The sequence below is a fragment of the Gymnogyps californianus genome, unplaced genomic scaffold, assembly GCF_018139145.2.
Source record: "Gymnogyps californianus isolate 813 unplaced genomic scaffold, ASM1813914v2 HiC_scaffold_32, whole genome shotgun sequence".
In the NCBI taxonomy this organism is placed as follows: Eukaryota; Metazoa; Chordata; class Aves; order Accipitriformes; family Cathartidae; genus Gymnogyps; species Gymnogyps californianus.
The window spans coordinates 1,758,048-1,772,915 of NW_026114202.1; the positions used below are offsets into that span (position 1 = coordinate 1,758,048).

The 14,868-nt window shown below is 48.1% G+C and overlaps 1 protein-coding gene and 1 pseudogene across 1 annotated transcript; both read left to right on the plus strand.

Moving 5' to 3' along the window:
- The first annotated feature begins 171 nt into the window (after nt 1-171).
- Nucleotides 172-4,322, plus strand: LOC127028366 (keratin, type II cytoskeletal cochleal-like; annotated as a pseudogene).
- A 3,088-nt stretch (nt 4,323-7,410) lies between these two features.
- On the plus strand, nt 7,411-11,359 carry LOC127028367 (keratin, type II cuticular Hb4-like). Its single transcript, XM_050914070.1, has 9 exons — nt 7,411-7,740; nt 8,238-8,446; nt 8,954-9,014; nt 9,281-9,376; nt 9,649-9,813; nt 9,970-10,095; nt 10,487-10,707; nt 11,013-11,047; nt 11,124-11,359. Exons 1-9 carry the CDS (start codon nt 7,411-7,413, stop codon nt 11,357-11,359), a joined length of 1,479 nt encoding a protein of 492 aa, XP_050770027.1.
- Nucleotides 11,360-14,868: the final 3,509 nt, after the last annotated feature.

The following is a 14,868-nucleotide window of genomic DNA, read 5'->3' on the forward strand; positions in this document are numbered from 1 at the left end:
AGTGTGAAGAGATAAACTGTCAGCACCGTCTCGTGCCGGGGAGGTGGTGGTGTGGGGTACCCCAGGCTGGGATGCTTTGGCAGCAGAAGCCTTGGTGGCAATGCAGGCTGCAAGCCCAAGCTAGCGATCAGTGGCTGTCACCTACTGCGATATGGCTACAGCCCCTCACGCATGGGGTCGGGCTATGGAGGTGCTGGCTTTGGTTGCAGGGTCGGTGGAGCCCTGGGGGTCTGCACACCCATTGCCAAGGTCACGGTCAATGAGCATCTGCTCCGGCTGCTCAAGCTGGAGATGGACCCAAACCTTCAGTCTGTGAAGTACCAGGAAAAGGAGCAGATCAAGACCCTCAATAACAAATTTGCATTTTTCATTGACAAGGCAAGAGAAGAGATGTCTGGCTCAACGGGCACTGCAGCTGCAGAGCTGTAACAAGTTGCCAGACGGCACATCTGAGACAAGGAAAGCATTTGCCAAACTGCTTACTAGCAACAGCAGCCAAGACTCACAGCCTGACTTTGCAGTAAGGACCTGTTTGGGTTTTATGAGGAGGACATTTCGCACCACCGTAGAGTAAAAAGGAGCCTTCAGTGGGGGCAAGAAGGTATTTTCATGCTCCAAGAGTGGTGTAAAGCAGTCTTATTGCAAAGGACAATCAAGCTTTGCTATTACATGCAGAGAAGCTGATTCTCTAATGCCCCATTTTTCTATCACTTGAACCCTAACTTCAGCAGAATTACCTCTGACTTACCCCACTCTACTTTGGTGCTGAGTCTAACTCGGTGCTTTTTGCATAATAACAACCAAGACATTTTTCTGAAGAACCTTCTTACGAGAAGACGCTGTTTGACAGATTTTAAATGCATGCCTTCTCCACTCACCTGATACTATCCTGAATAACTCACAGATTTTGTCTCTCAATTTGCCGATTCTGGGACTGTAATTGTTCACTTCTGTGTCACCAGTATACCAAATCACTATACTTTGAATGCTTTACTTCTGGGTTTCAAGTTGAGTTCCTGGAGCAACAGAACAAGGTGCTGGAGACCAAACACGGATTTCTACAGGAACCAAAGTGTTACAGGAGCAACGTCGAGCCAATGTTTGAAACCTATATTGGCAACTTGAAGAGGCAGCTGCATGTTCTGGGAAGCGACAGAGCCAAGCTGGAAACAGAACTGAGCACCATGCAGGGTATCATGGAAGATTACAAGAAAAAGTAAGTTTAAAAAAAGATAAAAGCTCCAAAACTAGGGCTAGAACTGATCTCATCTAATTTTTGGATGTCAAAGGCTGCACAAGATGCAAGATCTCCTCCAGATGTACATGTGTATGACTTGTATCAGCAGTTGGTTTCCATGCTGAGGTTGAGCATTTGGAGGTGGTAGAGGACGATTAGATTCATATTCTTGCTTAAGCTGAATAAAGAGGAGCAGAGTGATCTTTTTTCTTCTCCTTGCAGGTATGAAGACGAAACCCACTGGCAAACATGTGCAGAGAATGAGTTTGCTATGCCCAAAAAGGTAAGAGCATTTCAAACCAACTCAAATACTTATTCCGGGCTTTTAGTATGAACAGCAGCCAATATTGCCGGAAAGAGAGGGTGAGACTGCCTCTCACTCTCCAGAGACTCTAGAGGGACCTAAAGGCCAACTTTTGGGAAGATTTAATTAAAAGGAGTTGAATCCCACCTTAAGTGGGTCAGTTTTTGCTGAGCTTGTTCATTTGGGATGTTTGTATACCCCAGCTGGTCAAAATGTTTCCTTCTCATCTTTGTGTCTAGTGATTTTTTGTCTTCTGCCTAAGAGGATAAGAGAGCAAAACAATTTAATAGCATGGTAAAATTTGTGTCCTTGAAAAAAGCAGCCCTAAGAGTTTGTAATCTCATCACTTGCTGACATTAAGCAGTTAGCGCTTTCATTTCATAAACCCTTGACGCACTTCAGGACGCGAATTGTGCCTATGTGAACAAAGCTGAGCTGGAAGCGAAGGTGGAGTCCCTCATCCAAGAGATCAACTGCCTGAGGAGCCTGTATAAAGTGGTAACGGCTTTTCCCTTTCCGCTCCCTTTTCCTCCACCCCATGCCTCTTTAGGGGGTCTGTGGAGTTAGGCTCCCACAACCCATCACTACAGATCACAGAGATTTTTGGTGTTTCATGTGCACATCAATTGATTGCTCCGGATTTCAAAGGTGTTATTCTTGCACTGCACGGGCAAGATCCTAAGGCATCTGTTTCAACTTGATGGTGAAAGTAGAAGCCAGAGAGATTAAACCAGAAAATCCCTCTTTGGGTTTTTCGCAGTGAGCCTGAAGTCCTGGTACGTGGATCTCCAGGCCATGGAGATCCGCAGGGAAAACGCCTCCAGAGCAGACAGCTGATAATCCTGCTGCTGCCCCTAGGAAATCACTCAGCTCCAAGCATCCATTTCAGACATCTCTGTTATTGTGCAAATGGACAACAGCTGAAGCCTGGACATGGATGACATCACTGCTGATGTCAAAGCTCAGTATGACGACATTGCCAAAAGAAGCCGGGCTGATGCAGAGTCCTGGTACTACAGCAAGGTGAGTCATGATGGACACTCACAAAAGTAGTTATGCCCCACTTCTGCTACGGGCTCTGCTCCTTCAGATTTCCTCATTTGGGTTGAACAGGCTTTTTAAAGGTCTGCTTTTTTAGCCACCTGCTGTGTTCTCCCTATGTGTGATACATCCTCTGTTAATGTCTTCACACACAGAGCCGCTGCTGTGTAAATGAGTCATTCGTGTCCCTCAGTGACAAAGGTTTTTGCCTTAAAGCTCAAGATCTGGGACTGCGGCCCCAGAATCACATAGTAGGTTTAATTACTGACTCATCTCCTCACTCTGGTATTTATTTTCATCGTGTTTTCTCTCTCCTCAGTAAGAGGAACCGAGAGAAACCACTGGCAAACATGACAGCTTGCGTAACACAAAGAATGAAACTGTGGAGCTGAATCGGGTGATTCAGAGACTGACTGGGGAACGTGAAAACACCAAAGCCCAGGTAAGGATGACTCAGGGGCAATAATGTGTCAATCGCAATTCCCAGGTTGTGGCTTTCCAAAACTCCTCTGCTAGAGCAAGGAAGCAATAAAGCCAGTTTTGATGAAATACGTGTCAGCTGCTCAACTCCAAGACTTGCCTGTAGTCCAGAGTAAAATGGTCTATTACAACTAATAACTGAACTACCATCACTAGAGACCTGCAGTGAGAAGACAACACGTACACCAAAGTCTCAGCTAGGCAGAGAGAACTGTCCTAGAGTTAGAGGTTTACCTATAGAGTCCGAAAATATAGCAAAGTGCAGGTGGATGAATACACAGACAGGCAGATTCAAGAGCTCTGAACTACTCCAAGCACGTGCAAATAAGAAAGTCTCCTACCTGCAGAGATGCAAACTGGAAGGAGCCATTGCTGAAGCTGAGGAGCACGGGGAAGTGGTTGTCAAGGATGCAAAGTGCAAACTCTCCGAGCTGGAGGTATCCCTGCAGAAGGCGAGACAGGACATAGCCCGTGAGTACCAGGAGTTCATGAACGTCAAGCTGGCCCTGGACATCGAGACCGTGACCTACAGGAAGCTGCTGGATGGAGGGGAGAGCAGGTGGGCGCTGGTACAACCCTGCAGGATGCTTGCAAGGAAGAAATAGTAACACATCTAACCCCACAACCACCTTTCACAGTCTGCCTGATGAGCCATCACCTCTGTAATTGCAGTAAATCCCACTGAGACCCAATGTCCTAGGGAGTGACACTTCCAAAGCACTCTCCAGCATTTATGGACCCAAATGCCTTACAAAGTCAAAAGCTCCTAATGCACTCAGGCACGTAGGTTTTCCCCCAAATAGAAGACTGTGCGTGAATAAAGATGATGTCCTGTGTAGCCTCAGGTCTTATCAAGCCAAAGGCTCAGCCACAGTCGTGCCTGGCCACCTTTGCCACCCCAGCCAAAATGACTGGGTACCTATTCACATGCAAGCTAATTGAGGGGACAGAGGGAAAGCCCTTGGCCAGAACTTGTTCACACACAGAGCCAAAGCAAAACCCCTTCCCTGCTCGGGCATGACACCAGGCTCAGGAAAACTTCCTCACAGGCATGAGCTGAGCAGTCGAGTCATGGTAGGTCCAAAGCACTTGCCTGGCCTGCCGGCAGCTTCCCAAATCCCCAAACCTCCCAATTATTGGCCAGTTACAGGGACTTTGGTTTTTCATATCTCCATTTTCCCCATCCCCCTAAGGTTGTGCGTAGATGGTGGAGGCCCTGTGAATATTTGTAAGTACCAGACAAATCCCTATTCCTACTAGTCCCCCTGGATCTACTCTGTAGGATGGAAATCCCGAGCTGAAATATTTTCTTGGCAGCTGTGTGCCGATCCCCAGGAAGAATCACATGCAATACTGACCCATGCTTTGGTGGCAGCTACTCTTCCAGCAGCAGATCCCTATTCAGAAGCAGAGGTCTAGTGACCGGAGGAGGCGTCTGTGGCAAAAGCATCACCGGCTCTGGAGACATCTGTGCTCCTTGTACCACCACGGGAGGATACAGTGCTGTGAGTGGGAAGAGCTCCAATGTCAAACTCGTGTCCTCTACAACCTCCTACAGGTCAAAACGTTAAAAAACCAACAAGCATTTGAAAGGAGGGTCCTCACGGCACCAGTTCACGTCAGCAGCAGCCTGCTAGCAGCACGCACAGAAAACACGGGGGGGATTTTAAAGCTTTCAGTCCAGTCTGCATTGCTTATTCCCTGCAACATTCCCTACTGTTACGAAACTTGCTCTTTTCATCACCTTATGCTGTAGGTTTACAAATTGGCTCTTCCCAAAGTTTGCCTGTTCCTCCTGGATCACGTAGGTCTAGCAAAGCCTGGACAGCAATGCTATTTTAACAAGGCAGTGCACAGTTAGCACAGCATATGTATTAAGGAACCACTTGCCTGGGAAGATAACTGGGCTAAAAATACTGAGTGATAGAAGTTTCTGCTCCTCCAGCATATGGACATGATTGCAACGAAAAGTTAAAAATCAAAGGGAGCAAAGGAGTCTTACCTAGATCATCCAGTTCCCCTATGACGCTTGTTGTTTGCCTTTATCTTGTTTTTTCTCTATTTCTCCCCAATAAACTGACACAGCAAATCTGAGATCACATGATATGGCTCCTCTTTTCAGAGTTACAAAACACACATTAATGAGACAATTAAAAAAAAATCAAACCCAAATTCAAATCAAGGCTGAAGCCATCTCTCATTAGAGTCCCCAAGAGATCATTGGCTTTTGGAAAGCGTGAGGTGCAGAGCTGGTCCGTGGGAACAGGGAGGGGGGTGAGGAGATCAGGTCACAACACATCTCATCCACCACGCTCCTCCCACGTCCATCACTCAGTGAACATCATACCCCTGGACCTAATCCCCTAAAACCAGGATGAAAGAGGAGGGGGCTGAAAATCACTGTGGTATGACAGACCTGCTAAAAGTGGGTACAGCCAGACTGCGCGAATGCAGCTGGGATGCGAGAGGTCACGAGAACAGGAACAAAACCAGGGGATATTGTCCTGCTCTGAAGCCTGTGGTAGGCTGGAAGAGAAGGAATTCTTCCATCAAAAAGTTTTTCCGAAACAAAACTTTTTTTTTTTTTAATTGAGATTTTTCCATTAAAAAAAAAAATGTAGCACCAAAACTTCTCACTCCTAACATGTTCAACCCGATTTGAACTATTCGGCTTAGTTGAGCTAGCTCAAAACATTTTGGGGTTTTCTGGAGTCAGTTCAACAACATATTCAACTGCCTTTCCCTGTTGCATTGGAGAACCTGCAGCTTTATCCACTGTCCCTCTCTCCTTTTGGGTCAGGCTCCCTGCAAGCCCAGCCTCCTGCAACCCCTGTCCTCAGGTTTCTGTCCAAAAGCGCTGTACAGCTGCATTTGGTGCCAGTTGTCTCATCAAAAGCAGAAAGCGTTTCCTAGGACGAGAATGCGGAGAGAAGAGATGCAGCCAGAGAGCCATAAAACACAACTACAGTCTGGAGTAACATGGTCTGACACATGAGGATTGAGGACAATCACAAGATTAACTCTAGATCTTCTCATGCCCCATTCCGCTAAGGATGCCTGTGAGCCCTGGAGCCGAAGCGTCCAAGAGCTCCCAGATCCCTACAGCAAAGCTGGCAAATTCGGCTTGCAGTTGTAACCAACCACTGAATAGGGGAGGGGAAAGAAATGCAGTAAACAAAACAAAATCATTACTTTGAAACTACCACCCTGCCTCTACAAAACACGCCGCCCTCCCACACAGTGACGCTGGCACCAACGCGATCCCTGTCCTTCCAAGGACCCAGACACACACACGTGTGAACAGCAAAGCCAGGAAGAGTCCGAGCCCTGACGCCGCAATGAGGGCATTTCCCCAACGTAGGAGGCGAAGGACCAAGCCTGGCCCTGCCCCAAACTAGGTGGGAACCCAACCTTCAAGCTGAGGGATGAGGAGACGCCAGTTTTCAAAGGATTTGGCCAATCTGCAAAAGCTCCGTGTTCCAAGTATCGGTTTCAATTTCAACTGATCAGCAATTCCCTCCAAATAAATTACCATGTTGGAAAACACTCATATCAGCAATCTGCAGAAAAATTCACCTTAAGAAATAGATTTGGCCCCACAGATGCTTCCCTGGCATTAAAACACGTTGCCTTTTTATAGGCAGAACCAACAAAACATGGTCATTTACCACTAACCTGCCTGCAAGACTTTGTTGATTAATTCTCAGTAAATTCACATTTATTACCAATAGTTTTTATTAAACAGCAGGTTGAATCACGTTCTCCTTCAAAGCTCTTACTTCAAGCTGAGATACCAGCAAAACATAAAGATCTCCTTTCACAGAGAAGCATTTTACATTTTCAAGGTCTCAGTTCCACTTCATCCAACCCATAAAAAGGGGAACATGCAATTTTTACCACATCTCCTGAAACAATTCACCCAGCCCAAGTCCCCTAATTTTTGTTGCTATTACACAAGACCTAACTGTGACCCCTCTGACTTAACAGCATTCTTCAAACCTTTATGGGGCAAATATGCTGCTGCTTTCTCTGTTGGTAAGTACAATATATGCTAAGTAGTTCACATTCTTTGCATCATAAACATTTTGTGGAAGTTTCATGCAGCCTCGCCCCATTTTCCACGCATATAAAAGGAAGAAGGTGCTTCACTGTGGTCAGAGGGAACTGCACCCTGGAATCTGCTCCCAGCACGTCGTCTGCACCAATCCCTCTCCCACCAGCAACCATGTCCTGCTGCTCCTACAGCATCAGCTCCGGCCATGCCATCAGGAATTTTGGCTCTTCCTCTGTAGCTCTTCCCAGGAATCAATGTAGTTTCAGCACTGCCTTGTGTCACTGGGGTGGTGGCATGGGCTACCGTGGTTTGGGTTACTTCAGCAGCAGAACTCTTGGCGGTATGGCATGCTCCAGGCCCAGAAGAGCTGTTGGAAGATGTCCTCCTCCGAGACGTGGATATGGCTTTGGTGCAGCTGGCACGGGGTTCGGCTACAGAGGTGCTGGCTTTGGCTACAGGGTTGGTGGAGTGTCCACGCCATGCCGCATCACACCCATCACCATCAACGAGCAACTGCTCCAACCGCTCAGACCGGAACTCGATCCCAACATGCAAACGGTGAAGTACCAAGAGAAGGAGCAGATCAAGACCCTCAACAACAAATTTGCTTCTTTCATTGACAAGGTGAGCTGAGAACCCCTCCCCAGCTCCAGTTTGCAGGCACTAGAGTCCAAGTGAGGTGCCTAGCATGGAAAGGGCATGGAATCCTTGTAAGACAACTCATTTTAGACATTGAGGGCAACTTGCATAACGGTGCCAGTTGAGCACCAAGGTGTTTATGAGCCACTGGGGAAGCTTCAGTGTACAGGCACTATTGCTCTGATCTCTAGGCCTGACTACAAGGAGGGAACAAGCTAAGACCAGTTTCCTCAGCCTTCCAGTTCCTTCCCATTCCTCTTCGCACATCCCCACTTTATTGCAAATCCCTCCTTTCTAGGAGTGCTTAGGGGTTTTTTGTGCATTTCCACATGGGTGGCCCAGAACAAAAGCACACTGGATTGGGAAACGCTGCATTCACGTGTACCAAGAGCAGGAACACATTTCACTGCTGTTGCATGGACACTGGCTCTCACGAGCTCTTAATCCTCATCTCGTTTCCTATTTTGCTTTCTGGGATTCAGGTTCGATTCCTGGAACAGCAGAACAAGGTGCTGGACACCAAGTGGAGCTTTCTGCAGGGTCAAAAACACTGCAAGAATACCATCATGCCCATGTTACAGGCTTATATTGGTAACTTGAAGAAGCAGCTGGAAGCACTGGGGTGCAACAGAGCCCAGTTAGAAACAGACCTGAAAGCAGCACAGCAGGTTTTGGAAACCAACAAGAAAATGTAAGTAAAAAACAGAGAAATGTGAGTGCAGGGCTCAGAATGTTGTTTGAGATTTGTAAACAGGCAGAGACCATGAACTTTTCATGGTAGTAAATGGTTCCCAGAGAACTAGTAGGTAGATGGAGAGATCTACCAGGATCTCAGTATATAAAACAAGGTCCCAATTTACAGAGAGATGGAGGAAACAGAGGATGTCCCTCTTCCAGGTTCTCTTTCTCTCCTTCCTAATTCAAGGAATTAACATTTAGAAATGTTCAGCAGCTATTTGCTGTTGCAGAGGTCAAATGAAAACAGTTCTGCTGCAACTTTGTAAAAATGCAGAAACCTCTCCGAAAACATGTTTGCTTTCCCATGGGCTACAAAACAAGACGAAAGCATCCCAAAACACTGTTTGGGGAGAAAGAAAAAAAAATTAGGAGTTTCACTTCTTGAAAGAAGGCCTGCAGAAACCCAAACAAAGATGTTATTGCGCTGAACTCAAACAAAATCTCCCATTTTCCCACACAGGTACAAGGACGAATGCAGCCAGCGGACATGCACCGAGAGTGAGCTTATTGCCCTGAAGAAGGTGAGCAGGGGGCTGCGTGAACTCTCCTCTCCGGGTTCAGGTCTTTGGGGTGCACGCGGTGATTTATTTCCCAAAAGCAGCACACAAAACAAGTACAAGCAGGAGCTGGTGCTTGGGTTTGCTTGAACTCAAATCAGCAGCAACTGGGTAAATTGGGAGCTGGCACACGGTCACAGTACCAGCACTGAAAGTCCCTCACCCCAAGGGTAGCCCCGAGTCTGCTTTTGCTAACAAACTTCCTTCTTCTATCCCCACCGCGTCTCCAGGATGTGGGCTGTTTTTTCTTAAACAAAGCAGAGCTGGAAGCCAAGGTAGAAAGCCTGAAAGAAGAGGCTGAATTCCTGAGAATGTTCTACAAAGAGGTAAGAAGCCTCCCTATTGCTCCAGCCATTGTTTGCATTTCCCAGCTGGATTTTGAAGCTGCTTATCCCAAAGGACAGGGGAAGAGGGGGTAACGCAGGGCAGCGGTCATCCCTTGCGGTGAATGGCGAGAACAGGCAATTCATCTCTGCATGGTCACCACAAAGGGAGACCAAGCTGCACACAGTGTGGGTGACACACCAGCTTGGGGCTGGACTGGGAGCCCAGCAGGACCAGCATCTCTCTGACCAGCTCAACCCCATGTCACCAGCAGGAAATCCACCAGCTGCGGGCCCACATCTCAGATACTTCGGTGATCGTGCAGATGGACAACAGCCAAGATCTCGACTTGGATGGCATCATTGCGGACATCAAGGCTCGGTACGAGGACATTGCCCGCAGGAGCCGGGCAGAAGCGCAGGCCTGGTATGAAAGCAAGGTGAGAAAACCTGGTAGAGGGAGGGTTTGGGGGCAGTTTCTCTCTTCAGACTAACTTCAAACCCAGAGAAACACCCCCCACTCTCCTGATTTGCTCCTATTTAACTCGGAGCATTTGTTTTTGGGATATGCAACAATGTCCTTTGGGCTTTTTTAGTTTAAAGAGCTGCGAATTACTGCAGGCAGAAACGCTGACAGCCTGCGAGAGACAAAAAACAAGATAGCTGAGCTGACACGGATGGTCCAGAAACTGAACAGAGAAGTCAGGAGTGCCAGGGACCAGGTGAGCACAGCCAGGTCTGGGTGTTTCAGCAGGGCAGAGAGTGAATTGCTGCTCCTGCAAGCTCCCACAACTAAATTAAATGGTGCTGTAGCACCTTGCAAAGGGTGTACATGAGCTGGGACTCTGCTGCTCCAACTAGGGCTGCATTAAAGCCCAACTCATGCAGTACCCGAAGGCAGACGCAGTTACAGCGTCCCACCCCCTGTGAGCAATACGACGGAGCACTGAAACTGCGTGTCCAGCTCCCTCAAACCCCTGCCAGAGGGGACATGCAGTCCATCTTACTGCTGGGCTGAATGCGCAACCAGACTTTAAACCCATCTCTTGATAATGCACTACATTTGAAGATAGCAAGAGACAGCTAAGACTGACCGTGTCTTGCTCCTTGCAGTGCGGCAAGCTGGAAGCTGCCGTGGCTGACGCTGAGCAGCGTGGGGAAACGACCGTCAAGGATGCGAAGCACAAACTCTCTGAGCTGGAGACAGCCCTGCAGCAGACCAAGGCAGACCTGACCGAGCAGCTCCGCGAGTACCAGGAGCTCATGAATGTCAAGCTGGCCCTGGACATCGAGATCATCACCTATAGGAAGCTGCTGGAAGGAGAGGAGAGCAGGTGAGTGACAGAGCCTAGCAGGGCTGCACAAGCTACTTCAGATGCATGTGTTGAAAGGAAGAACAACTGGACAGTGCTACTTCAGAGCTGCCATGCTGCAAATCAACCACACAGTCCTGATGCAGATCAGTTCTTCCCATCAGTCCTAACAGACCTCCACCAGTGCAAACCCACCCAAACAGCCAGTCCTACTACCTCCAAACAGCAAGAGACAGGCTAGAGAGGGTCAGGCTCACATTTGAGGCTAAAGGGCTTTGCATTTGAAGACAGATTGATAATGTGCAGCCTTTTCTCATTCTCTACAGGCTCTGTGCAGAAGGCGGCTTCCCCATCAACATCTGTAAGTTGGAGTGTTCACCTTCTACCAAACTCAGGCATCTTCTGCCTTTTCCCCAGAGAATTCCCCAAGCTGAAAGTCAGCTTTGCTCTGCCTTTTGCAGCTGCTTGCCGTTCGCAGGGAGGGCTCACCTATGGCTCAGAGCCTGGTTTTGCAAGTGCCCATGCGTCAGCGAACAGAAACTCGTGCTGGACCAGTAGCGTGGGGGTAGGCAGCACAGCAGTGAGCTGCGGTGATGGTGTTAGCAGCAGGAGCATGAAGAGCTCCCACGTGAAGGTGGCGTCCATGACCAAGGCAGCCAGGAGCAATATGTAAAGAGCTGTAGATAAATGGCAAGGCTGGAAACAAAGCAACATGCATAGCTTTCTGCCAAGACACAGCAACAGCCAAGCCAGAGCCGATGTGCACCCAGCTCCCCCAGACTGCATGCCCATTTTCCATTACATGGGGATACAAAAGGCAAAGAGGTCTTTTCTATGCTCAAGAGTTCTGCTATTTCTGCTAGGGAACCTAGGAGCAAGAAGGGCTAAAATCCCCCTCATCACTCCTATTACGCAGCTAAAACAAGATGCCTTTGGTGTAGTTCCCTGGTCTTTCCACTCCTACAGATTCAAGGATTAAAATGAAGCGGGAGAGAGGGCACCTTCTACCTGAGAGCATTTGCATTAGAGCTTTATCCAGCCCAGTTGTCTTAGCAGCTCCCACCCTGGATCAACCTAGTTTTATCAGTCAGCCTTTTAGATTACACATGCACCCCTGGCATGAGCAGAACTCACCTAAAATTACCTAGCTTACAGTTTCCCTACACATTGCATTGATTTCATTGATTAGTTGCCCCAAAGGATAGATTTCAAGGGCCGTTGCTGTTTGAAGGCGGTTTGCTTATGTACTTGTGTTACCCGTTTTGAAACTGATCCTCAACTTTCCTTTGTCTTCTGGGTTTTGAATGGTCTGGCTCACCTGTTGCCGTAAATGCCGTCATAACTGAAGGGTGTGGGGGCCGGAGTTCGCTGTCAGGTATGAAAGGGGCTGATCCATCAACATGTCTGGCCCTAAGACACAAAGCTCCTCTGTGACCTTGTTCAAGGGATCCAAACTCAGCCTTAAACACATGGGACCAGCATCAATTGCCTTCCCAGTCATCCAGTACCTAGCACACTGAACTGCTAGTTAAGTACATTAACCCTATTTGAAGGCAAAGAGGAAGTACGGATTTATTTCTAGTGACCGTGTATTTTGTCAGTGGCTTTTATTTTAGTTTTAGTCTTGCATCCCCAATAAATTGACATATTAACTCAGTTACCTTCATTCGACACCTTCATTTGGGGAAAGGAGGGTTAATTCTTGTCTCTGCTCCAGGATCTCAAATGCCAAAGCTTACAGGGGTCTAAAACAGGCACAGGCACAGCACCACTGAGGCGAAGGCACAACTCTTTTCTTCCTCACACCTGCACACAAGGAGCAGGATCCATTCCACCCGGCGCTGAGTGTTTACGACATAGCTGGCTGCCAGCAAGGCACGAGAAACAGGTGCTTCCCAGGTTAGATGTCTTCATTAGGACAGGGTGGAGCCCCAAATGATTTTTCCCCCAGGAAAAACAAACAAACAGAAACATTTAGAAGGCACTGACTAAGCAAAGATGCTCTAGCCATTTGCATAAAGCTAACTGAAACTTTTTATTACTATCATTGATTGCTAAATCCCCTTAAAACCATCACCGGTTGCCTTGAGTTGCCTGGCAACTCCTCAAAGCCACATACCAGGAGCTACTGGATGGTTTTACACCCCCTTGTCCTTCCTCTCATCCCTGCACCAGACCAGGTCCCCCTCAGCTCACTGCAGCGACCCCCCCCAGGCAAAGCAGACCCAACTCCCAGCCCATGCTACATACCTCTTCCCAGGCTGCGGCTGCTCCAGTGCAAGAGCACAAAGTCCCACCATCTCCAGCATGAGGCTGGAGGACCTCTTTTCATCTCTACTAGATGGGGTGTTGCCCTTTATAACCTCATCAAGCCAATTAGGCTTCCCATCAAGCTAATTAGGTTTCCCAGGTGGAAGCCTTCCCAGGATAGGAGTTGTCTCCCCCCCACTTTACTCCTCCCTGCCCAGTGGAGCTGGGGACTCAGCCCAGCCCATACTGGTTTCATGCCATTTAATTCCTTTTAAACATAAGATGAAAATCTCAATCAACCTCAGAGCAGGGTTTTGGCCTTAGTAGTTACTGAAAAACTGATGGAAACTGAAGCAAATGCAGCTTAAACACTGGGGAACCGAAGAAAGCTCCCCACCATCTGCAGCCTTCTTCCCAGGCCTAGTTTCGGCCAAGTTCTCACCCCTCCTCTGCCTCAGTTTCTCTAGAGAGAACAACAGAACTTACCTCCTTTGTAAAATCCTCTGACATCTGTGGACAGAACCACGTTGCCAATGACCTCAGTCCTGTTATTACAATAACACATGTCCAACCTCGCATCCCAGTGTTTGCAGCTGGTGGTACAGCAGTGCCGCAGGGGCAGGTGGATGGAGCAAAGCGACCGCATCCTGCAACGCAGCCCAGAAGGAAACACCAGGGATGGTCCAGCAGGAACACAGCATTCAGCTGGGGCACTTAACTGGAGAGAGAAAATCAGGACAGCTCACTAGGAGGGGAGAGCAAGCAGCTCACAGAGGCCAAGAGCAAGCAGAGATGGCAGAAACACTCAAATAAGTATTGCTTAAAGTATTAGATAAAAACTTACAAAGTATACTTAAAGTATACCCTGCAGAGAGCAAGAGGCAGAAGCTGAAGTGCTCTGAGCCTTGGCAGGGATAGCTGGGCTTTACACCTGCATGGAAACCAGCAACACTGTACGAAGGAAAAAAAAGCAATTTCATTGCTTTTATGAGCTCAGGAAGCAGCAAGGTTTCCTTGTAGAGTTGGCTTGGAAAGAGGAAATACTACTGACCACCCAAATGAAATCAACTGGGCATCTTTAATGCCTGTGAGTAAAGTGCATGCATGGAGCAACCTCCCCAGCGATTAACATGCTCTCACCAGGGCAGAGCTATTAAGATGTTTAACTGACATGATAAGAACTAAGGGCTTTGAGATGTTTCAGTGATGAAGGCAACACTTACCGTTATGGAGCTGTACTGTGGAAGGCTGAAACTACACAGCTGAGTATAGAAAGGTGGATGTGCTCCTGACTGTGTAGTATTACCTGCTTAAATCATAACAGGAGGGAAAATGGGGCTGGGATGTCTTGGCCTTACCCTGCCCCAAAGCATGAACAGAACAGTGTCCCTGAGATGGCACCAGATGGGTCAAAGGACTTGCCCATTCGAGGAGGAATCACCCTCCACAATTGTCTTTTGCTCTCTGCTGGGCTCCATCTTTCCCTCAACTCTCATTTGCAAAGCTAAATGACCTCCAGCTTTCCCTAAATTCTTTGAGCCCAAATTCACAGGTCCTCCATGAACCACAGCAGCTTGCTGGGTCACTCTGATGTCCAGACCAGGCACGTTTCTGGCCCTGCACCAACACGAACATCCTTTGTCTGTGTATGATTTTATGCACATTTCAGATGCTTGTTATTCTTCTTAGTCACTGCTGCAAAACAGGGAGGCCAAAAAATACTCCTTTGTGAGTTGTTTAATGGCTTTTTCTACCTTTTAATACCTCTGAGGCCTGCGTGCTCCCATCATCGTTCTTTTTTGCCTGTTCTCTCCAGCAGTGACGTCCTGCCCACCAGCACAGGAAGCTCAGCTGCTGTTCAGACAAGCAGTGGGAGGCAAAGTCTGGCACCCAGCAGACTCAGCCCAAGCGACGAGAGCAGGGTGATGGCTC

Bases quoted from the DNA above. Each gene is read 5' to 3' on its own strand.
- LOC127028367 (XM_050914070.1), top strand. From the start codon at position 7,411: ATGGGCTACCGTGGTTTGGGTTACTTCAGCAGCAGAACTCTTGGCGGT. The intron at 9,015-9,280 runs GTGAGCAGGGGG...CCGCGTCTCCAG, and splicing joins AGCTTATTGCCCTGAAGAAG to GATGTGGGCTGTTTTTTCTT. The intron at 9,377-9,648 runs GTAAGAAGCCTC...TGTCACCAGCAG, and splicing joins TGAGAATGTTCTACAAAGAG to GAAATCCACCAGCTGCGGGC.